We start from the raw sequence: 25,923 nt of genomic DNA, 5'->3' as shown, positions 1-25,923 counted from the left end.
AAACCCATTTCTTCTGACGAAGAAGGAAGTATTGCAACTAAGATTCAAACCATTCAGTGGTTTATGTAGCTACACACAAACATGAATGCATGGCAACCCTAGCTGAGGACAGGGTGTGTTGAACAGTAATGAAGGCTCCTGCCAAGATGGCTGCGCGCATGTAGACGATGCTTCTAAGTTGTGTAACAATGCAACCTACTTAAGGATACGTTATTAGATAATTATAAGATGGCAGGTCGGGGGAGAGGAAGGGGCAGGGGGATGTCCTTCAATATCGAAGCTCTTGGGTTTGGACGAGGCGAAACACTTCCCGGGGCAGTACAACAACCACCACCGCTGTTTCCAGTGAGTTTCGTCACCTAAATGTCAATATATAGATACTACTTATTTTGTCTAACGGGAGCTAGTCACCAACCGGTTTGGTCAAAATGCCCTAGGCAAGATTGATCACCCTCAGCTCATTGGCTCCTGATCACCTTTCTAATCAAGTTCCCCTTTACGATCATGCATTTACTTCGGATCATATGTTTTCGGTCGTCACACGAGGGGTGTTACGTCAAACAGAGACTGAAATTTCGGAAAGATTTCCTCCCGTAACCCCCGTTTCATTTTATCATTCTATACCTAAGAACAAATGTTGTTGGGTGTTTTATCAAAAAACCTTAACACTAACCCTTACCCTAAATCTGAACCACACCCTAACCCTACCCTAAGACCCTAAACCTAACCCTAAAACCTCGAAATAATCTTAATAAATAGAAAACATTTCAAGCGGGGGTTACGGGCGGAACTCTTTCCCATTTGAAAACCAAGACAACAACAATCGAAGCATGGGCAGATCCAGGAATTTTGAAAGGAGGGACCAGGATTAGGTACCCCTTTTTGGATTTTTATGGAAGGGTATGGATTAGACATTTCTTTTATTGGCCTACCATTAGATTTCAGAACCACACTCATTATAATGACTTCACAATAACACGATAACTTCCTAACACAAGGTGTATGCTGAAAGTGCTAACATTATTACCCAGTCAATGGATCAGTGTGCACAACAGCCCAAGCTGCCTGTGAGGTGCAATCAGGTTAACAGTCAAATGATCATCTCATCCCACCAGGTACCCATTCATTGCTATTACAACAGAGGCATGTTATGAACTTGCCTAAGGTGATACCACATGTATTAGATCAACAGGACCACATTCACACACACAAAACATGTGAAACGTTGTGAAAAAAACCCACTATGCTGTTGGCGATATTATCAAGTATGCTTAAACTCCTTTCAGTGATTTATGATCGCTTTACGCACTGCAAGTATTGAGAGTACTGAGTACTGCATGCAGTGACGCATTGTTTATGAAACCAATTTTATTCTAAATAAATGACAGATTTCAGTTCCTACTAACTTCATGCATTAAAAGTAGTATGAATGGGAACTAATATCCATATATTTTTATATTTTTATCCCCCTCAATGCCTTTTGCAGTATTAAAATGGACTCTGTCCTTGCGTCTGTCTGTCCGTCCGTCCGTGCACATTCGTCTTTTCCGGAGCAGAACTTTAAAACCATTCAGTATTTCTTCACCAAACTTGGCACATAGATCTGGTGGTGTACTGGTGCCTTTTGACAGATTTAGATTTCTGAATAAAATATTTTTTGCGTTTCCATGGCAACAAATTTAACTTTGATTGAAATTGGTGGTAGTGCTCTTTTCTAGAGCAGAACTTAAAAACCGTTCACTATTTTTTCATCAAACTTGGCACATAGATAGGTCTAGTGGAGAACTGGTGCCCTTTGATAGTTCTGGAATTCTGAGTAAAATATTTGTGCATTTCCATGGCAACAAGTTTGGCTTCAACTGAATTTGGTGGTAGTGCTCCTTTCTGGAGCAGAACTTAAAACCTTTCAATACTCACCTTCCACTTTGCTATATACACACCAATCATTTGACATAATCATAACTAGTTGACATATTCATGAAGAGTATTTTGCCATTGCGGGGGATATTGATAACTCTGTCTTGTTCTTTTTGATTCTGTATTTCTTGAATTAGTAAATATATTATACAGGAGCTGTACACATCCAAATATTGCCAGTCCGAGCACCGTTCGGACATCTTCCAGTTCCTCTATAGTGGGACATCTTTAGCAGTAAATCAGTTATTTCTTCAGGCTATTTTTTTAATGAAGACAATGAGTAAGGCATGCTTGGGATCAAAGGGGTTTGTACCCTCTTCCCGTGTAACTTTTGTCTGATATTGCTTTTAATTTTCTGTTGCATTTGTAATATTTTTCACCAAACCATGATTAAATGGTTTAGTATCAAGAATTTTGTCTGCAATAAACTGTCCTTGAACTTTCATTTTAGCCACTTTCACCCGCTATATTTGTTCAGTAAGGATTCGGATGTTGTGGTGTTACCAGTTATGCTTATATCCTACCTTGCTCCTCGGTATGATCCACATTATCCTGTGTTCCCAACAACTCTGTGACAACATCATTCCCAACAACTCAGTGACAACATCATTCCCAACAACTCTGTGATAACATCATTCCCAACAACTCTGTGACAACATCATTCCCAACAACTCTGTGACAAAATCACCCAACAATTTATTGAAAAACATGTTATTCATATGTACTTTGCAGTTGACACATGTCTGCAGCTGTTTTCAGTTCAGGCCATAATCAGCTCATTCCACACCACTCAGTATCTTGTATTTTAGGAATGGGACAAGTGTGCCTAATGGCATTGGGCTCATTTGTAAGTGTCTGAAAACTAAAGTTATGAAACACATGTTTACCCTTAACCTTAGTAATTGTCCAATGACCATTCTTAACCCTTGAAGATGCCAGTTAAAATTGGTCTTCAGCAATTCCGTGTTTGTCGTAAGAGGCGACTAACGGGATCGTGTGGTCAGACTCACTGACTTGGTTGACGTCCTCACTGACTTGGTTGACGTCATCGTATCCAAATTGCGTAGATCGATGCTCATAATGTTCATCACTGGATTGTCTGGTCCAGATTCGATTATTTACACACCGGCACCATATAGCTATTATTTCCAACTCTGTGTGTTTTCTCCTATTCAAGACTCTTTCTCATAGCACCGTTGAGCACTGTATGGTGGAAACTTGGCACTACACAAATCCTTTATTATTATTGTTATTATAGCTGGAATATTGCTGAGTGCAGCTTTAAACAACAAACAAACCAACAATAACCTATTCCACTCTTTCCATTCATTTCCATAAACACATAGGTGCTGATGACATGTATATTATTTGTGACAGCACCTGTGGTAAAATGCTGGCTAACTGAACATACTGATAAGCCAAGGTAACCTTGAAGTTTAAAAGTCATCTTGGTACTCTGTGGCATGATAATTGAAGTCTGAAAAAAGTGCAATTAGTAAATTGGATTATTCCCAACAGCCCTTTACAGTCATAAGATTGAAATATCCTTAAATATTGTTAGGCAGCCCCGTACATCATAACAGTCAACACTTTACAACCATAGGTGTGACTATGGTTGGTTGTGGGTAAGGATTGATGTTATTATACGTCACACATCTTTTGATGACTTAATCCAATGTAAATTGAAATATATCTGGGAAATATCAAGTTTTTGTTTTTTAAATGGCTACCAGTGCATGTGCATAGGATGCTGATCATTAGGAAAACTGATTATCTGTTAGAGCACCTGTGGTAAAGTGGTGGTTTATTACAGTAAGTTATTACCTAGTTTAACTAGCAACATGAGCCTGGTACTCAGTGTGGTGCCAGTTGAAATCTGTAAATATGAATTGAAAACCAACATGTATTTTAAAATGATGTGTACTGGCCACTGCACGTTGTTTCTTCTGTCTCTGTGAAGTGATTGGACAGGCCACCAGTCCTGTTTCAGGTATGGGACCAAAACATTGTCATTTGGAGTTGTCCAAATGTGTTGTTTGCTTGAGATCACTATCCTAGTTAGACCAACCCATCTCTGGGTGATAATGCATTGTGATGTGTTGTAATACATGCAGATATGCCAGAATTAGCTTATGCTAGGTCAGTAAATGAACTGAGACAACTTGATATCACCAACTGTTTACTCAGGGCAAAGTCAAACTTCAGAAAACAAAAGGTTCCTTGTCATCCTCGTCTCCATTCATTGGACAATGTATATGATGTCAAGAATTCCCCAAAGTTTGAGGGCCTTCTAGGAAGTAAAGGTTGTTATTGATTGGGATCTTTGTTTTTCTAAAGTCTGAGAGAAAGTAAAAATATGATCTATAGCTTGTTACATAACAACAAAAATGTTAATGTATCAAGCAAATAACTTACCAATACCTTGGTTTGAATTAATGAATCATAGAATGCGGAACACTCAGTAACTGCTCCCTCATTTCTAAACTTCTCCTTGAGGGCAAAATGTGCTTGCAAGTGCCAGAGTGATTACTTGACAAATATTGTACGTCTTTCAACATTTTATTTATTTTTATGATGATGACAAGTGAAGAGAGTCTAATAAGAAAATGATATTTTATCAGTATATCCCAATACAAGGGTTAATTGAAATGTACCTGTATTTACTGACACAGAGTCTTACACTTTGAGTATGAACATTTGAAATCAATGAAACAGTTTTTGCAAAAATAATTTTGATCATTATTCCAGAACAGGCTTCTCTTACTGTTAAACTGTTTTAAGAAACAAATGTTTGAATATGTAATCAAAATAATCCTTATTGAGTATTCAGGGTTAGAAATCCACGACAAGCCAAGTTTTGCACTAAATGATAAGTTATGTCTTCTCAATAATTAAAATAGGAGATAGAATTGTTATGAATTTAGATAAATCTGTATAACAAATAAACACTGTGTTAGGGTAGAACTTATGTAAACAAAGTTATTGTCAACAATGTATGTGTCATCTAGGTCAACCTGACCTAGGATGTGGGCAGTCAGTTACAGCTATAGTTGCGGTCAGTCAGGGGTCAAGGTTGTGAAGTATGAAGCCTTGATGCATTACATAGCAAACTTTCTTGAGACTCCATGTCAAGACTACATCCAATGTCAGCAACCTTTTGATAAATTATCTTGTACAGAATGATTTGTAACAAAATTCCTTTTCAATGACAAAATTACTGATCAAGTCCTGCAAGTATCATTTTCATGACCTCTGTGAAGGAAAGGTTCAGCATGCAGTTGATAGGCTGAAGCAAAGACTGTATTAGGCCAAGGCAAGGATAGGTGGTACATAGACCGTCATGAAAGGCTGACCTATACACAGTATATTTCTGTGTTAACTGTGCATATGGTAGAGTGGAGGATGATCTATCTTCAGGATCAGTAGCTTTAAGCAATGCCAGTTTCTTTCTTGTTTCATGGGTTGTCTCGGTCAACAGGATAAATGGCAAAATAAAAGAATTAGAAATGATATCAATGTTGATTTGAGCAATGATGTTGAAGTTCCTTTCAAGAAATGAAATCTTAGTATTACGGTCAAAACAACTTATAAACAAAACAATGTTTGGAAAAGCAAAACAGTACTTTATTTCTAAGTATTTCATAAAGTTAAGGGTTGTATTTTCCATAGAACACAATAATCAAAAATAGATCTGACCTAATCTAATTACTAATTCATTCATTTGAAACAGTCATCTTTGTATGGCAGTGTGCGACATTGGAGTACGCTGTACTCTAGACTGTGAGTGGTGACAGATTTAGTCTGTCACTGCAGACTTGGAGAGGAATCTAGGACTCCGAGCAGGTCCAGAATGTGCCACTATACTTACGATTGATGATTTGCAAATATATACTATTAACACAGGTGTATATGTCACCTTGCAGCAGGTAATACAGATGACACTACTTACTCTGCCCTGTCAGGTGCTGAACCCAGATGATGATGGAGGCCTTCTCACAGCTGCTGACTGCTGCTGGGGATAAACTGAGTGGTCTGTCTAATGGTGCATAACCTGGACCCCCTTCTGTTTGTCCACCCATTGTTGGTCAGAACAGTACTTGACCTCTCTACCCAGCGGCCATCAGTAAGTGTAGACAAAATCCACACTTGGCACTGTTATCGAACATTCTGAAGTTTGGTCACACCAGCCAGAAGGAAACTATTTTGAACTTTCGTTGGGCGCTCCCAAAATGTTCTAACTATATTATTTAACTCTTCTGTGCCTCAGTGATTTACAGAAATTTACTTCAAGTTGTAGTTTGACTTTATAAGGCATATAATGTATGTTAGTCTCTACAGTTTTAGTATCTGTTTGTAAGCATCCCGCAGTGTACACTGATGAACCATATGTCACTTGAGGTCCTGTGTACTGCATCTGATGATAATACATCCATGAATGCCTTTGATGTTAACATTACCCCATCACTGTATCAGTGGGACTCTCATTCCCAGCTCCCTACAGGGAGGTGGTAGAATAGTAACAGTCGTTGGTTTGTTGTAGGCACAGGAAACAAGCGTCTCCTGGCATTCTTTGTTACAGCCAGGAGACGATTGCTACTTGAGCCTATTTTGCCAACATGTGAAACTTGTTTTAAAATAACACTGATATAGCTACGAGATAACTCGTAGTGGCAAATTCTGCCAGAATTGATACTACGAGTACACTCGTGGTGGCAGTCAACGTTTTAACACCGCACTCAGGAATATTCCAGCTATATGAGGGCAGTCTGTAAATAATCAAGTCTGGACCAGACAATCCAGTGATCAAAAGCATGAGCATCCGTCTACCCAATTTGGGAGCGATGACATGTGTCAACCAAGTGAGTGAGCTTGACCACCCGATCCTGTTAGTCTCCTCTTACGACAAGCATGGGTCTAACATTAACAGTCTCATCTTTCCGAGTACCCATTCACTGCTGGCTGGACAGAGGAAGTTTGAAACATTTATAAAATCTTGTGTGTCAGTGGGTGTGCTTGCAGTGACTGCCAGTGAAAACCCACAGATTTGCGTGAAACAAAGAACGATAAGATACTTTGCCTGGATATAGTGGGACAATTGTAACAACAGCTTTCATATGAGTTTCTTTGATGAGTTCTCTTGACAAATAACGACAGAGGTGATTAATATTTTTGGATTTCAAGCGTTATGGGTTGATCTGGTTAACATAAGTATATTTGTTTTTCCTTGTACTAGGGTAATGTCTGCACAATGTATGTCGAAGTATCATGTATCCTACAGTACACTGAATATAATTGCAGTATGTGCAATTACATCACCTATTACTTGATGAATAATTTACTCAGTATTTTACAGAAACAAATCTCACTGTTGCATATATAGGTATATGTAGAAAGTTGAGCTGTACTGGATGTTTGTTATTTATTGTGTATTGTGTCACCATAGTTACCTGTTTTGATGTTCTATCTATAATCTCCCAATGTTCAGCTCTCATGTTGTCAGTGGTTAAAGCTACATGATATTTATAACATAGTAAGCATTTGTTAACACTGGAAAATTTCATGAGGATTTTCAAGTGTATACAGTAAAGAGACATGTTTTGACCTTGAACTCTTCCCTGTTGTGTTATAGTACAACACATCATCCCATCGCTGTCAGGCTACAATTAGTGCAGTTTGTTGTAGAGATTCCAACTTGGACAAGCAGTTATCAGTGATGCAGCTCTTGTTCAAGTCATGAATGGAGTACAATACCCATTGTGATCACTGTAAGGAGTTGTTGTACATGCACACTAGTGCGTGGCACCTCCATGTTCTGCTGGTAACTGTTGAACTCCAAACACCACCTGCCACAAAAACTCCTCAATGTTGTTTGTGGGATTCATGCTGAACTGAATATAACCGTAACATTACACATTGTGAGTGTGAATCAACTTGCGATAATACATTCACAGCACTAGTGGTTTGCATAAGCAGCTGTTGTGTTTGCAGTGTCATGGATGAGTCATGCATATTCATAGACGGTTGTCTGTCACATACTGATTTTTGTCAAGTGACATTTGGAATTCCTGATAAAAAACATTTTGCTATGGATGCACCGGTGATATTCATGAATGTACTGTAATGTTGTACTTTAATGTTAGTGAGTGAGTGAGTTTAGTTTTATGCCGCTTTAAGCATTATTCCAGCAATATCACGGCGGGGGACACCAGTCTTCAGCATGACAGGCAATTATGTCGTAAACGTTCCCTCTGGATTATGGTTGCCAGTTTCCTGTGGTATCACAGTGACATACAGAAATGAAAGAGAGAAAAGTTATCTTAAAAACCCTAAGTCATAGTTATCCTTAGTGGTATGCCTAAAGAGTGACACAGTTATCTCCCCTAGCCGTGACGTCACAGCATTGTTCTCCCCAAGCCCTCATAATTTTTCTGTATGGTTCACGTGCAGACGTTCACAGAAGTGGAAGAGAATTATCAATGAAGTCTTCACAAGTGAATGTTGCAAGTGTACTGGTTAGTGAGATCACAGTTGGTCTGTTCTGACCATCGCATTATATTGTGAACTGTATATTTTGCAATTGCTTTACTTGTGAGGAGTTAGATTTTCCCACCATTAGAACTTATCACAATGTCGCAAAACAAGTGCTTGCAATGCCAGAGATTCATGGCTGAATCGTACCCTCATTCATTATGTGCCTCATGTTTTGTGGGATCGCCTTGCTCTTTAGATAATCGTTGTTTGCTGTGCTCAGAATTATCGAAAGAGGACTGGTTTATTATGGACAAGGCTCGCAGTAATTCCAGGAAAAGGAAATTATCGGATTCATCAGATTCATCTTGAATTAAGAAATCTGCTTCTCAACCTCAGCCAAATTCCATTAAATCAGAGACTAAGTCTAGGTCAAGATCCAAATCTAGTTCTTTGTCCAGCAAAGTGGACATGTCGGCCATTACGTCCCTATTGTTGGATTTTAAGTCAGCTATTCAGGCTTCCATGCGGCAATCTTTCCATGAGTTTGAAAAGCGTAATGATGGGAAAATATCAGAATTGCAGAGGCAGTTAGATTTCACGGAATCGTTAACCCAGAGGGCTCCATATATAAATGACAATGATGATGACGGGCGCACTAGGCCCTTGAATCAACAGTCATTTCCCGTAGGGCGGCACGGTGCTATGCTTGTTTCGGCCGTGTACCACCACCGTTTTGAAGCTGGGTTGCCGATCCCCACGGCGGGGCGCTAAGGCTTTGTGCAGGAGGGACACCGCCACGTGCGGGGTACCCTTAGGGTGCCAGTACCTAAGCCAGACAGTCTGCAGAGCCGGCTATCGTTTCACGCTCTGGTGGATCTGTGTCGCCCGTGCGGCTTGGGGGGGATTCCGTTAGTCGGGCTCAGGCCGCCGGCACGGTCCCTTACCAGCCGTCAGATAGCACGGGCTTCACGGGCTGCTTGTCCTACGGGGAATGCCACGGATAGTCATGCAACGGCTACAGTTACGTCAACGGCTTGCCAGGACTTTATAGATACGGACAATCCGCCCATATTACCGTAATCCCTGACTTATCGGACTCAGAGGGGCATACTGCCTACCCGGTATCTAATCCTGAATTGATTATGAAGGAGGGTTGTGTTACTGTGCCTTCCATGGATACGGCGGCGGATGATTAGGCTCCCGGATGGACATTGAAGGAAAAAATGGATTTTTTATATGGGTTGTATCCAAGTCCTTTACCTCCGCCAGCTGAGGATATGGAACAGGAAATACCCATTGAATTGGGCTCTTCTGGCTGTTTACCTCCGGAGCGCACTCCCAGACTATCTTTGCCTCATTCATCAGTAGTGAGATCGGCCATGAATAATTACAATGAATTGTTGGCTAAATCTACTTCTCTGGCAAACTTACCCAAGATTCCACATAGGCCAGCGTATACTATTCACAATCGGGAATTGCCAGCTGGGATACCTCATCTGGACAAGGACTTTAGTCTTCTGGGGGCTAGTAATCAGAAGGACTCTCCGTTACCATGCCAACCCAGGGAATTTAAGGAATTGGACACAGCCGCACGTTCTACCATAGATATCCTCTCTTATGTTAATTGGTTCGCGGCGGGTGTAAGGGCATTACTCACTCCTGTATTCAAGGATTATACAGACATTAAGAAGAATACTCTCATGGCTATGTCGGTGCATGAAATAGCCTTGGCTCATTCTTACTTGGATGTATTATATCACGCTGTTTCGGATGCTACTCAGAATCAAGTCTATTCCTTGGGCAGACTCACGGCTATAGATAGGACACACAAGTTGAACTCAGTTAAGAATCTACCGGAATCCACACTAAGGAGCTGATGTTTCAGCAACCTTTGAACTCAGAGGCTACCTTCAACGGGCAGTGTCAACAAGCAGTTGAAGCAAAGGATGCTATTACTACGAGGAATCTTAATCAGCGTTTAGCATTGGCCCTCTTGTCGCAGAATAGGTTCAGAAGTGCACCTAAGGGTAGAAGAGATGGCACACAACCTTCATCTGGGTCTCGTCCTCAATCCATAAATTCGACAGGCACCATTACAACATTTAGCGTTTGATAGAGCCTTGGATGCTAGACCATGTACATCAGCCTCTAGCAGGGGTTCCTTTGCAAGTTCTAGAGGTAGAGGTAGGGGGGCTAGGTCTTTTCGCCCCTCAAGGGCTAGGAGGTTCTGACTCCTCTCTAGAAACAAAATTCTATTCCTTACGATTTGGAACCGCCCCGGGACATGGAGATAGAATTTGATTTTGTTCAACACATGATTCCTTTGCTGGTAGGGGGCCGTCTGGCACGGTATCACAAGAATTGGGAACTAATCACACAGGATTCGTGGATTCTTTCAGTGGTGCATCGGGGATTCATGCTACCCTGGCATGTTCGACCTCCAGTCACATGTCAGCCGACAGGCCGGAGGGTTTTTATTCAAAGCCATCGCCTAACAGCAGCCAACAAAGCTATTCAACAATTATTAGAAAAGGAGGTCATAGTAGAGTTGTCTCCCCTAGACACCTCAGAGGGATTTTATTCTCCCGTGTTTCTAGTCCCCAAGAAAGACACGGAAGAGATGCGTATGATAATCGATCTAAAGATCCTCCTGCCAATTCATCCTCTGTCGCAGAGATACCTGAGGTTTGCAGCCAACGGTGGCAGATATCAGTTCAGGGTTCTACCATTCGGGATATCACTTGCCCCCTGGCTATTCACAGTAATAATAACTCCCATACTGGCCTTCCTCCATCACAGACACATAGAGATTTTTAGCTATCTCGACGATTTTTGGGCCATGAATGTAATCACCAACGAGCTTGTGGTTCAGACCAGGTTCATTGTACATGTGTTCACTCATTTGGGACTTATTGTTCACCCAGAGAAATCGGAATTGACTCCATTGCCTCGGATAAAATTCCTAGGACCATATTTCTATTAAAGATTCTAAGGTTTAAGTATGTTCTATCGAGCTCTCCTAGATGGACAGAATTCTCCTCACATTAACTTCCTGTCCTAGTTATTGAAGCTAACAATTAATCATTGTTAGGATTATGGTGGCGGGTATCAGAAGACATGAAGTAATCTAAGTCATAGTTATTCAGTTATGAGAATTATATACTTCCAGTAAGATATTGGTATCCCTATTCTCCTCTCATCCACGGGGCCCTCCGTCCATATGTGGGATTCTGGCAACCATAATCCAGCGGGAACGTTTACGACATAATTAGGAACAATTACAGGTATTGTTAGTAATTGTTAGTAAACTTACCTCTGGATAATGGATATAGGTCCCTCCCGAACCCCCCGCAAGGTGTATGAGAAGAGGTTTATTAACAGTTTCTTTAGAAAAAAATTATGAGGGCTTGGGGAGAACAATGCTGTGACGTCACGGCTAGGGGAGATAACTGTGTCACTCTTTAGGCATACCACTAAGGATAACTATGACTTAGGGTTTTTTAAGAGAACTTTTTTCTCTTTCATTTCTGTATGTCACTGTGATACCACAGGAAACTGGCAACCATAATCCAGAGGTAAGTTTACTAACAATTACTAACAATACCTGTAATTGTTCAAGTCTGGTAGATACAATCCAGATAGATGTGCTCCATACAACTTCTACAGATAGGTCTAGTATCATTTTGCTCTCAGTCAAAGTGATTTTTTTTTAAAAGGCATGAAATGAAAATGAAGGGTTCTTGTCCTCAAATAAATTTATGAATTTTCAGATTTTTACTCAAACTCCTACTTAGTGGAATATAACCCCTTGAAGACTCAAGTGTTAGTTCAATGCTGAAGTCAGGACTGTACTCTCTCTAGGGCAGTGGAACCTGTCCACATCTTGACATGTTGTGTCCTCTGCTGTGATATGGATTGTAACTAACAGCAATGATTGCTGACCTGTAGGCCCCAGCCAACCCTGCCCAGTGTTCCAGTGAGCATTGGGTAGTGTTTTACGGCATACTGTGAATAGTCTGCCCAGATGGCACTGGTAGTGTTTTTACGCTGTCAAAGTTCAGCATAATTTCAGAAATAATCTTCAAACACATTTTGAAAATTATCAGACGTATTCATATGAAGGTGAATTCAACTTTGTGCATTTTAACTCAGGCTTGATTACAGACATGTTCGTGCACAATAATAGATGGAGATGTACAAATATTGTACTCACTAGTTATTGATGTATTGTCATGGTTACAGCCAGTCAACTACAAAGCAGTTCCCCTGGCAACAGGAGAAGACTATGACTACATGCAGGCCCTGAAGCAAGAGTTCCACGGTGCCAGCCGCAAGTCACCGTTCTTCCTCGACTTGATGGAGAAGAAGAAGGACATAGAGAGGTACTCGGACAAATACCAGCTGGGTCAGCAGGACAACTGCTCCGGGTGGATACCAGGTGAGATTGGGGACCACCCGACTGTAGGGGACCACCCCACTGAAGGTACCACCCCACTGTAGGGGGCCATCCTACGGTAGGGACCACCCTACTGTAGGTACCACCCCACTGTAGGTACCACCCCACTGTAGGGGCCATCATATGGTAGGGACCATCCCACATGTAGGGACCATCCCTGTACTGAGGGACCACTCCACTGTAGATATGACCACCCCACTGTAGGGCCATCATATGGTAGGGACCACCCCCACTGTAGGGGCATCATATGGTAGGGACCACCCCACTGTATGGGGCATCATATGGTAGGGACCACCCCACTGTATGGGGCATCATATGGTAGGGACCATCCTACTGTAGGGACCACTCCACTGTAGGGGACCACCCCACTGTAGGGGCATCATATGGTAGGGACCACCCCACTGTAGGGGGCATCATATGGTAGGGACCATCCCACTGTAGGGGGCCATCCTACTGTAGGGACCACTCCACTGTAGGGGACCACCCCACTGTAGGGGCCATCATATGGTAGGGACCACCCCACTGTAGGGGGCCATCCCACTGTAGGGACCACTCCACTGTAGGGGACCACCCCACTGCGGGGGATCACCCTACTGGGCTGGTGGGCTAGCTGGCTAAGGTGCCAGGCTAGTAATCCAGCGAGGTTGAGGTGTCCGGATCGAGCCCACCTGTCACTGGGTGTAAAAACCTTGGAGTCAACTTTGTGTGCAGACTCTTTCAGTGTTGTCACAACCCCTAGTGTACAGTACACAACCCTGTGCACTTAAAAGAACCCACGAATCCGTTGGTATATGACCAGATGGTGGCCACATGAATACAGAGATGAATATGAGATTGACATCCAATGATCGAGGGAAAAATACCAGCTCCTTGAGCATGCACTAGTTGCCTGGATATGTGCGCTATATAAATATCCTGTAATAAATAATAAATAATAATGTAGAGGACCACCCCACTGCTTTATACTTGTACCTTACAGGAGCTGTGTTTTACTTCAGGGTGTATTGCAAATGGTTGTGTGAGTAGGCTCATTTGTTCCAGTACATCATCAGGTATGTGTTAGGTAACATCAGGTATGTGTTAGGTAACATACCTACAGGTTGAGAGTGTCCTGTGGGTACATGCAGTCTGTAAGTAGCTCTGTCACCATGAACAGTTATTTTGGCATCTGTAGAAAGCAACAAGTAACTAATGTAATGTTCTGGCAGCTTCAAGTTATCGGTGGAGAGATATTAGAGAATAACCAACTCGGTACAAGTGATTACGGGAAATATGCCCGAGTTTTGCACTGAACGTTATTTTAACGAGGGCATATTTCCCGTAATCACTTGTACCGAGTTGGTTATTCTATTTATTACCAATAATGTAGTTTAAGAAGGAGAACCATGAAATAATAAACACCCGGAGACAGGACTTATGACCTCAAACAGCTGATTCGTATTCATGCGCGATAATTTCTGCAGCGGTAATAACATAACTACGCTATGGAAAATAGTACTTCGTAAAATCGCTTTAAAATACAACAAAAATATTTTTTATGGAATCATTTATTAACATTTGTTAATATGATAAAAATGATCCTTTAAATGCAATATCATTGAACTTAATAACAGATAAAATGTTATTTGATCAAGTCAGTGCTCCGGGACATTGTTCATTCACGACTGACGTGTGTCTAGTGACGGGTGACGGTGTAGTGTTGAAACACACTTTGGCAAAAAACCTGTCAATTTTGGGGAAATTCAACGGTTAAAAGTTGGGAAATCTAAAAGACAACCATCCCTAGAATACATCTAGAAAAAGTTTTCTGTCAAGAAACTCAACAAGTTAGAAGATTAGACAACATTTTGTTCTGTCTAAGGCGTGTTACAGTCACGTCATTGGTCCAAGTAGAGTACAGCAGTTCCAAGTGTATGTACAGAATGATATTTACGGCCTGCGACAAACACTGTGACGTCATGTTTGCAGTCGGAGGCAGAGTGGTGGGGTTACAAGGGTTTGACAACAATTTATTGATGGATTGATGTTGTTGCTCCTTAACTGAAGAGTAACTGTTTATTGATTGAACATTTTTGTGCCCGGGAATATTGTGCCTGGTTCTATAGCATGGATGCCATAGCACACTCACTTGTCACACTTTCAGGTCACACCTTTAGTCGGTATCTTGCTGCTTCTATTTCCCTGAATTCAGTTTTAACAACAAATAAGGTTGTAGGAATTCAAGGGCTCTAAAATTCTTATCACTCTTCCAGTTAGGTCACCATCAACTTTGACTAGGTCATTGACCTTAATCGGGGTTAGCCTGATGGCGGCCATGTTTGTTTACAAACAATGCAAACGATAGTTGTTTTTTTTTTTTAAGGTTATTTATTTTAAAACAGTTTTTTTTTTTTTTAAGGTTATTTATTTTAAAAGACTACTATCTACAGCACAATTTTATTGCAAAATAATAATGTCTTATAAAAAGAGTATTCATATTCTTTAACCTTTATGTTTTCTTTTTTAAATCTCGGAATGTGTGAGTACAGCACGTTCTAGTTATCAATGAAACGATATAAGTTGTCAATGAATTTGGATCATGAAAAGTAGTTCCGTCAACCAATCATATTTCTTCTCTGCTTAGCTGACCAATCAACGTTGAGAATCACTGAAAAGCACATGTGCGATTATCACAAAAATAATCACCTGTGTATCCTAGCCCATATGGGTAATAATGTTTTGTAATAGGTATTTCTGTTGGGAATATTTCTAACCAGCTGTTACTTACAGTAGTTTCACTTCAAAGTGACTAAAATCCAGTTATTTAAGAAAGTTTCTTGGAGGAATACATTTGTCTATCATTTTCTTTCACTCTTTTTACAACCTGCCTCCCCAGCAATGGGAAATGTCATGCTGATTTGCAGAAATGACTTGGTTCAGTTCTGTGTACAAAAATGCAACAGGTTGCAAAGAAATTAGTACTTGAGGGTTATTTGAAATATTTAAAAAAAATAATGTTTTTTTAAATGTTTAGCTCATCAAGGCTGTGAGTATTTTCATCTTGAAATTGAGTGTTGTGTGGTTGTCGTGGTGCAAAGGAGATAAACTTGGTGTGTTTAGAAATTTGATCGATAAGGTGATGTTCGATTGCAGATGAGACAGCTCTTATTGTAATGTGGAACCGAGCATTAGCTGATGCGAGAATAACAGTAAGTCACTAAAGATAATCTATCCAGAATGTTTCGACTGAGCCAAGAACCTACAAATCAGAGAATGTAGATTGAAGATGAACCATGATATAATACAGTTCATGAAGGGTACATATTGATAAATTAGAACAGGCGATAACAGCTATCTTAATTGGTTTAATGCGTATCCAACTAGATGTGATGTTCGGAAGATATAACACTCAAGTCAGTGATCACTGATATGGTGTTACGTCAGATTGTCAGATTGGAGGAGATTGTCAGGACACATACAGGTGGTGTCTATACGAGACTCAGGGTTTTTCCGAACCCATGTCTACTGCAATGTCAGTAAATACTCCCATATTGGATATATAATTGATGTTAGTTAAGTTAAAACTAATGGTGGCTTTTTAGAGGTAACCTTTTGTCTCTGATAAGCAGTGTGCGTAATAGATTCCATATTTTGATAGCCAGTCAGACTAGTTTTTTATCAGGCCATGATCTTGCATGATTCAAAAGTGTGTTCAAACTTAACAAGTTGAAGAGAGTGATATATTTACAAAATGACCCCATGAAAATTCACCAGCCAGTTGGGCCAGTGACTGTGGAGATTTACTGTCCCGACTGGATTTTTACTAGCCACGGGCTAGCAGGCTAGTGACCATTTGTACACTGCTGATGAAACAATAACCCGATAAAGAAGGTTTTAATGCTTGGTTTTACATTATTGCACTGAGTACAATGTTAAAGTACCTCAAAATTTAGGAAAGTATGACCTTTAAAATAATGAATTTTCCTTGGCACTTTATCTACAGAACTTGAAAATATATTTGATTACTTTGTAACCTTATTCAACCTTTTTAAAACAAACCCAAGTTTGCAGTGATGCTTCAGTTCATCATGCATGGAGCCTTTGCCATCTTTAATGTATACTATTCACACTTTGCTAAGGATCAAATCATGGATTCAACAGAAAACTATGATGTGGGGGTCAAATTTGGTTTAAATATCTAAGCTTGTTAGCATGGATCCTAGGTTCCAGTATGTCATTGCATCTTGTGGATCCCATACCTGCTATTGACATGTGTTGTTTATTTGTCAATGACTCGTTCCATGATTTGCAAAATGGTTGATTGGTGTCATGAAACCATTTTTATGGTTACTCATGTATCAAGTGCATAAGGTTAGATTTAAGTGACTGTTTGCTTAAAGAACCACTAAACTTTGTTTTTTGTTACTCTTTTAACCATTACATATGAAAGATTTGTGGTTAGTCTTATGCGGAACACCAAATATATTCTTTAAAAACTTGTGGTTAATTAATACAGAGCGATTAAAAGTGGCCAAAAAGTCGCCTGCTTCCCTCTCGCCCGCCAACGAAACCACAGACAGGTTACGGAACTCTGTCGCCAGAGCACTGCAGTGACGTCATATGAGGAACGATTTTCAGTTAGTTGTATAGAAAGTGTGTAGCACGCTCATCATTTTGATGATTTCTCGACATCAACGACGACATGCCGAATCGTTGCTTTGTCGTCAATTGCTCTAGGGTTGGGCGATGGTGTCCCCATGCACAGATTTCCACAGGACCCGCAGTTCGTGCTAAATGGGTTATGTTTGTGAGTGCGAAGCGAGCGTTGTGGAAGCCTGAAACGATATCTTACTTGTGTTCAGATCGCTTCACGGAAGTTAAAGAATCAAACTACTTACTAGTTGTAGTAAAATATGCATATGATTGATGACCATAAAGATTTTCTATGACACAACTTGTAACATAACGATTTCTTCCTCGGAAGTGAGGTTGTGGTCGAAGTAACAATAATATTGTAAGTAGTATTATATTGACACCCACCTCGCTGCCACGAGAGAAATTGTTATGATATATGCTATGTCATGCAAAATCCTATTGGCCATCAATAAAATACATATTTTACTACCAGTAAGTAGTTTTGATTTTGTAACTTTCGGTGAAAACAAACCTAAATACCATTTATCCTCAGACTGGCGGATGTTCCCACAGGGCGCCGCCATTTTAAAAATAAAAAATCTGTTAGAATTAATGAGATTATAGTTTGTTTTCATCAAGTTAGAAAATCAAGACTACTTTTCTACTCGTTGTTAAATATGTATTGGAATCATAACCAAACGGATTTTGCATGACACAACTTATAACATAACGATTTCTTCCACGGAAGCGAGGTGGGGGTCGAAGTCACAATACTGCGCGATAAATTTCTTGCTACATTCCCATGGTTAATGTCCACTCACCAGTATGTACCGGTAGATACTATTCAATGTGCGTCTTTATATTTGGTCTTATAATCCTAATTAGTTTATTATCACACTTGTATGCATTTTGAAACTAAATAAAAAGCAGACGATCTGCTGATACTTATAGTGAATTTATAACAGAACTGTAATATCTAGACATTTTATAGTTTGCCAATGTGAATCATAATTCGCACACACCCTAGTGCATGTTGTCTGTCTCATTACACTTCACGGCGAAAACAATGATTCTGTTGAATGCTACGACAAATGAATAAAAACAAAATGCAAATATTAAAATTAAAACAGATTAAAGTTATAGGAACAATATCAGGCCATTACCTTGTTCGAGGAATGTATCCATCAATATCCACAAAACTGTTCCAAATGATGTGTCTTTTAACAGTTTAATATACGAAAAAGTGATAAATCTTTTCAGGTATTGGTGTATAGTCTCATTGGTCACCCAAGATAGCACACCTGGCAACTAATTGCATAATGTCCGCCTTTCTTTAAAACAGTAATTTAGTTAGCCAATAATGGGCAATCAATCAATGTATTGCCGGTTAATCCTTTGAAAGAAGGACGTTGTTTTACGCAGACACCGACATACGACAGAGTGTATTCAGTATAGATTAGTAAATCTACATACATAAACACTACCTTTTGACAATTCCGCTGTGTAAGATAAAAGTAATTAATCAATCAGCGTGTTATCGGTTAATCCTTTGATCGATGTTTATAATGTTGAATATTTACTCCAGACACAAGAAATGCCAAATGGGAACCTTTGTCGGGTAATCTAAGTGTGTTACCACTAATTATACCTGTTATAAATTCATTAACTGACCATCAAGTGAATGATGACAAATAACATGTGTAGGTTTATACCACCTAACACGGGTTACAACGAGGGAGTATTAATTGCTGTATTGCATGTGAAAACTTATGGGCCGACACTGTTTTGAGAATACAAACAGATTTTACATGACATGATTAAATATCGAGGTAAAACAACACAGAAATGGGATCAATTTGGATCAGTCATTATACAAATAGGGCCTAACGACACCAATCGATTTTGACAGAATCGTCTATGAAAACAAGTTGTAACTCGGAAACTAGGCAAAGCAGGAGACACAATTAAATGACAGTAGGTTGTGAGAACATATAGCTTTCATTTTCCACAACAATTGTCACGATTTCAGGTTTATACAAGCCTGTAAACACGATAATTTACCCCCTAAAATGTAGATGAATTCTGCATCGGCTCTCAAAGCTATTCCTCATATGACGTCACAGAGGCGCGCCGCTCTGATTGGTTGAAATTTCGTTCGCGGGTGAGAATTGTGCACTGTTGTCAAAAAGGTCGATTTAAGTCAATTAAAGGTCGAAATGAGTAGTATTAATGACGGGGTTTCATTTATAACGATGCCAGTTAGTGATTTATGTATTTGTACCCCCTAGGGTTTATGTGACCTTTAAAGAGGGGTTACCATATCATTATTTGTCCAGTTTTAAAAGGATATAATTTCAAATTATAAATCTACATTTAAGTAAAGTTGTGAATTTTTGTGATCCTTATCAAAGTGTGAGGAGTACATATTTATGATAATATCATATGCTATCTGTTATTATGTATATGTCTTTTATGATTCCTATCTTGACACCCGTGAAGGTCCAGGTTAGAATATTGATCTTCAGTAACCCATGCTTGTCGTAAGAGGCGACTAAGGTGGTCGGGTGGTCAGGCTCGCTGACTTGGTTAACACATGTCAACGGTTTCCAATTGCGCAGATCCGTGCTCATTCTGTTGATCACTGGATTGTGTGGTCCAGACTCGATTATTTACAGACCGCCGCCATGTAGCTGGAATATTGCGTAAAACTATACTCACTCACTCACTCTCTTACAAGCATGGACTGCTGAAGGTCAGTGCCATATCCCAACACGAGCTGAATTCGACGTTCTGGTGATTTTGATGATTGCATTGCACGCGCTATATCGGGGGAGTACGTTTGCGATCTGAGTGCACAAACAGTTATATAGCTGGAATATTGCTGAGTACGGCGTAAAACTAAACTCACTCACTCACTCCTATCTTGACAGCTGTGTTGTAATGCTCTGCACCCAAGTAACAATGGTGTAGGACTGACGATAATTAGATAAGGTTAGTGGGTAACTAGGACTGATGGTAATTGAATAAGGGCAGTTGGTAACTAAAGTACTGTCGGAAATAGAAAAAAAGCTGTTTTTAGGCTGTTACACTGTACCCCTAACTTTACACAATTGCAAATACCATATGTCGAAATAGCCCACATCGGCCTAACTGGGCGTTCAGTGGGATGCGTAGTAGGATATCCAGAAAAGCATGTTTACTCGTAATATCGGGCAAAAAATACGAATAGCTGCTGAAAACAATAGATGAGACTGTAGATGGCAATTAGGTCAGCCAGGTATGACGACGGACTGTCGACTCACCTGGCATGAAATGCACGTGCTGCCTACAGGACCAAGGGGTCATCTCAAAGATATTTGAGGCTTTTTCTTGTATTACTTGTCTTTCTTTCATAAAGTTTATGTTCACATATGTAAAAGAGATACCCGTAGAAAAGCATAATCAGTCATCGTATTAAATGTCAATGAAGATCGACAGGACTGGATATTATTTGTAAATTGTTATGGCATGCCCCAGTTAAATTCCCCTGAAGGATTATGCTATCTTAGCTGATATCTCTATCCCCCAGCCCGACCCCAACCACCGTCTGCAACACCCGTCATTGTTTTGCTTTGAGACGACCCCTCCAATCTGTTTTCTTTCATAGTGATAGTGAGACTCCATGGTGGCTACATCCTTAACATTTTATACGTCAGATATCGTTAATAATGAGGCTAAGTTTAATTTGAAAATGGGTATTTAAAAAGTGTCCTTTGTAATACAATATCATCGCACTCTAATTTGCATAAAGCAATGGTCTGTTCCAAATAAGTCGATTTGGACTTAAAAAAACCCACATTGCTCATTTCTGCACTAATCTCTCCTCAGAAAAGTCCAATTTTTACGTTTCCTATCTCCCTACCACTGAGACTATAGTTAGGCCGAACTTAGTTTAACAAATATTTCACACTTTCACATGTTGTCTACATAAATTGTAGGTGTAAATGTGAAATAACAGTTTTTTCTATTTCCGACAGAACTTTAGGACTAGTGGTAAATAGATCAGGGTAGTGGGTAACTAGGAATGATGGTAATTACATGAGGGTAGTGGGTAACTAGGACTGATGATAATTACATGAGGGTAGTGGGTAACTAGGACTGATGATAATTACATGAGGGCAGTGGGTAACTAGGACTGATAGTAATTACATGAGGGCAGTGGGTAACTAGGACTGATGGTAATTACATGAGGGCAGTGGATAACTAGGACTGATAGTAATTAATGAGGGTAGTGGGTAACTAGGACTGATGGTAATTACATGAGGGTAGTGGGTAACTAGGACTGACGGTAATTACATGAGGGCAGTGGGTAACTAGGACTGATAGTAATTTCATGAGGGCAGTGGATAACTAGGACTGATAGTAATTACATTGGGTCAGTGGATAACTAGGACTGATGGTAATTACATGAGGGCAGTGGGTAACTAGGACTGATGATAATTACATGAGGGTAGTGGGTAACTAGGACTGATGAGTAATTACATGAGGGTAGTGGATAACTAGGACTGATAGTAATTACATGAGGGTAGTGGATAACTAGGACTGATAGTAATTACATGAGGGTAGTGGATAACTAGGACTGATGGTAATTACATGAGGGTAGTGGATAACTAGGACTGATGGTAATTACATGAGGGTAGTGGATAACTAGGACTGATGGTAATTACATGAGGGTAGTGGATAACTAGGACTGATAGTAATTACATGAGGGTAGTGGATAACTAGGACTGATGGTAATTACATGAGGGTAGTGGATAACTAGGACTGATAGTAATTACATGAGGGTAGTGGGTAACTAGGACTGATGATAATTACATGAGGGTAGTGGGTAACTAGGACTGATGGTAATTACATGAGGGTAGTGGATAACTAGGACTGATGGTAATTACATGAGGGTAGTGGATAACTAGGACTGATAGTAATTACATGAGGGGGATAACTAGTGAGGTAACTAGGACTGTAGATAATTACACTGACGGCAGTGGAGTATATAGGACTGAATATTAATTACATGAGTGCAGTGGATGTAACTAGGACTCACTCACTACCACCCTATCTTGAGGGCTGTGGGTAACTAATGACTGATAGTAATTAACATGAGGGTAGTGGATAACTAGGACTGATGGTAATTACATGAGGGTAGTGGATAACTAGGACTGATGGTAATTACATGAGGGTAGTGGATAACTAGGACTGATAGTAACATGATGAGGGTAGTGGGTAACTAGGACTGATGGTAATTGAGGGCATGAGGGTAGTGGATAACTAGGACTGGCCAACTAATTACATGAGGGTAGTGGATAACTAGGACTGATAGTAATTACATGAGGGTAGTGGGTAACTAGGACTGATGGTAATTACATGAGGGTAGTGGGTAACTAGGACTGATGGTAATTACATGAGGGCAGTGGATAACTAGGACTGATAGTAATTACATGAGGGCAGTGGGTAACTAGGACTGATGATAATTACATGAGGGTAGTGGGTAACTAGGACTGATGGTAATTACATGAGGGCAGTGGATAACTAGGACTGAGGGCGGTAATTACATGAGGGTAGTGGGTAACTAGGACTGATGGTAATTACATGAGGGTAGTGGATAACTAGGACTGACAGTAATTACATGAGGGTAGTGGATAACTAGGACTGATGGTAATTACATGAGGGTAGTGGGTAACTAGGACTGAGGGTAATTACATGAGGGCAGTGGATAACTAGGACTGACGGTAATTACATGAGGGTAGTGGGTAACTAGGACTGACAGTAATTACATGAGGGTAGTGGATAACTAGGACTGATGGTAATTACATGAGGGTAGTGGATAACTAGGACTTGATGACTAGGATTGACGGTAATTACATGAGGGTAGTGGGATAACTAGGACTGATGGTAATTACATGAGGGCAGTGGATAACTAGGACTGATGGTAATTACATGAGGGTAGTGGGTAACTAGGACTGATGGTAATCAAGTAGAGGCAGATGTAGATAACAGCATTGGTCAACTACAACCAACAATTGATAAATGTCAGCAATGTTGAAGCTTCAAGTATTTGATCACCTGATCAAATTCCCCAATTGTGTAATCTTTGTGAGCCCCATTTCTGGTGTCTCTCACTATGATAGTGGTGGAATGTACCTCAGTGCATCTAAAAACAAACTAACTCTGTCACTCTGTTTGTGTTTGGGAACAGACTGGCGTAGGTTGCCCGGGGAGCTGAAGATTAAGACCAAGAGGCCTCGCCCTGGCAGAAGCAGTGCTAAACCCAACTTGAAGAAGGCGAAACTGAAGATTAGTGAAGTGGACATTGACAAGACGTTGGAGGTACAGTCAGTTTTATGTACACAGAAGGGGGATTTTAATCCCAACACCTGGTTGTGAACTGGGTTCCCCCATCCAACACCACTAAAGGCATCCATCCATGAAGGCAATATTGACCTTGACATTGCTCACCATGACATGATGTAGGTTGATCAGCGGAGGACATTTGTTTGCTTGGTTTCAGAAACTGGAGAAACTTCCAGATGCAGAAGAAGGTAACAAGGAGGAGAATGAGAGACAGAAGGAAGAAGACAGAGAGGAGGAAGAAGCTGAGGAGTTGTATGAGGAAGAGGAACTGGAGGAGGTGTGTATGTGTGAGGGTGGCCGTCTGTCAGAGCTGGGACTTGTAGCCAGGGGGGTTGACTGGAAGGTGTGGCTCTGGGGTTGGGCTGGTTGGGTGGGATGGGGTTAGCACTAGCACAGATTGAGTTTATAACTTGTGCACATTCTATTACTTTTCAAAACTGACTCATCGTTAGTTGAAGTTATATGACATCACACTGCTGCATTGTTGAGGACTCTGACATCAACATCATCTATTGGTTGTGACATCATCTATTGTTCTGGTGCTCACTGCTAGATAGCATTACCGTTACTTCAGTAAACATTTGGTTCAGCATATGTTACAATGTCTTCTGTTTCCTCTGGTAATATACAAATATAAATGCAACTTTGAATCCTACATGTCATCCACAATTCCTCATTAATCAGATTAACCTCTGACTCCTGGAATTAATAGCATGGTAGACAAGAGGTTCTATAAGAATCAGGTTTCAAGACAGAATTGTATTCTGGATGTTTGCTGGAGATATTTTACATCATGGAATCTGTGTCTGGATGTAATATGGAAGTGTGTAGTTTGTTATAAAGTAACACCTGATGATGATAAAGTTATCAGTTAAGTATTAAGACAAGATCATCTTAGGCACACTTAATGCTGAGAATTGGTGACAGATGGATTGGAAGTAAAGAACAGTGCAATTTGGTGGCAGATTGCACCAAGTCTGCAGATGAAGCTTAACAGAGTTATCTCCCTTGTATAATTCCAGATACTTGTACATCCTCTTCCTGTGCTTGAATGATCATACCATTATTTGATTCATGAGAGGTACTATATTTCAGGAAACTGATTACAACCTGAACTACTTTGACAATGGTGAGGGCTATGGTGACGATGATGACGACGTGGATGAAGGACCCATTTATTGAGATGCAGGATGCCATGTGTTTCTACATGGATCTGTTGTCGGGAACAAGTGCTGATGTCGACCTGATGATGCTGAGGTTGTCCTGTCATACCTCCATGTTCCTAGGACATCAGTACCCTCAATGGCATATGGTGTGCTTTGTGAAGAAAGGATTTGACAAGACAGAGCTCAGCATAGACTGGGGGGAAAGTGTGATTGATCTACAGACATGGGTGAGGATAACAGTCTGAAAACAGTCAGGTGTGTCAGAGTGTGGCTGGTAATTCTCTCTGGATCACTGTGTTTTGCTTCGTGAGCAGCTCAATGTGTGGCCAGGGTGAGCGAGTGTCATAATAGGCATATAGCAAGGACCGTTGTCATGGAATCAACCATTGTAGTGTCCACGGGTCATTGTGGTAGAGATGACTATGAGCAACAATCTGACAGGCTCCAAAACCCTTGCATCCTTCCATAAGGTTGGTTGGACAGTTCCCTCACATGAACTCCTGACACAACCTGGTATGGAAGGGTTGTCGGATCTTCACATATAGTCACAGTACAGTTCGGAGTGCAATGGGATTGATTCATTCATACGTTTAAGGGATCAATTTTTCACCAGTTGTTATTGACATTTGCAAGTTATTTTTCAACTGATATCAAACCCTTGAAGATGTGGTTACGTTTGACCTGGGATTTGACAGTACATGCCCAGATGATATTGAGCAGTGGCACCAGCTGTGTATCACATGCATTGATTTCCACAGAATACATGCATTACATTCATGTAGAAAATTGCTGACAAGCACTTTAGAGTGACTGGCAGTGTGACACATGTTACAGTTTGGCTACGTAGGTGACTGTGTAAGGGACACACGACCTTGTGCTGCAGGCTGAATCAATATGAAATACTTTTATTTT

At 40.4% G+C, this 25,923-nt stretch overlaps 2 protein-coding genes across 2 annotated transcripts in view; one reads left to right on the top strand and one right to left on the bottom strand.

Moving 5' to 3' along the window:
• Nucleotides 1-6,193, bottom strand: part of LOC124288953 (ATP-dependent Clp protease ATP-binding subunit clpX-like, mitochondrial) — a 28,611-nt gene extending 22,418 nt beyond the window's left edge. The window contains exon 1 of the mRNA XM_046725545.1: nt 5,867-6,193. The gene's annotated coding sequence lies outside the window, so the exon portion shown is untranslated. The remainder of the gene's footprint in view (nt 1-5,866) is intronic.
• On the top strand, nt 37-25,923 carry LOC124288956 (DNA-directed RNA polymerase III subunit RPC7-like). Its single transcript, XM_046725548.1, has 5 exons — nt 37-345; nt 12,631-12,826; nt 23,691-23,821; nt 24,003-24,122; nt 24,941-25,923. Exons 1-5 carry the CDS (start codon nt 229-231, stop codon nt 25,025-25,027), a joined length of 651 nt encoding a protein of 216 aa, XP_046581504.1. The 5' UTR covers nt 37-228; the 3' UTR covers nt 25,028-25,923.

The sequence above is a fragment of the Haliotis rubra genome, unplaced genomic scaffold (genome assembly GCF_003918875.1).
Source record: "Haliotis rubra isolate DU_JTF1 unplaced genomic scaffold, ASM391887v1 Scf43, whole genome shotgun sequence".
NCBI classification, from domain to species: Eukaryota; Metazoa; Mollusca; class Gastropoda; order Lepetellida; family Haliotidae; genus Haliotis; species Haliotis rubra.
Note: the sequence above shows the minus strand (reverse complement) of the source record. Positions and strands in the feature narration are given on the sequence as shown.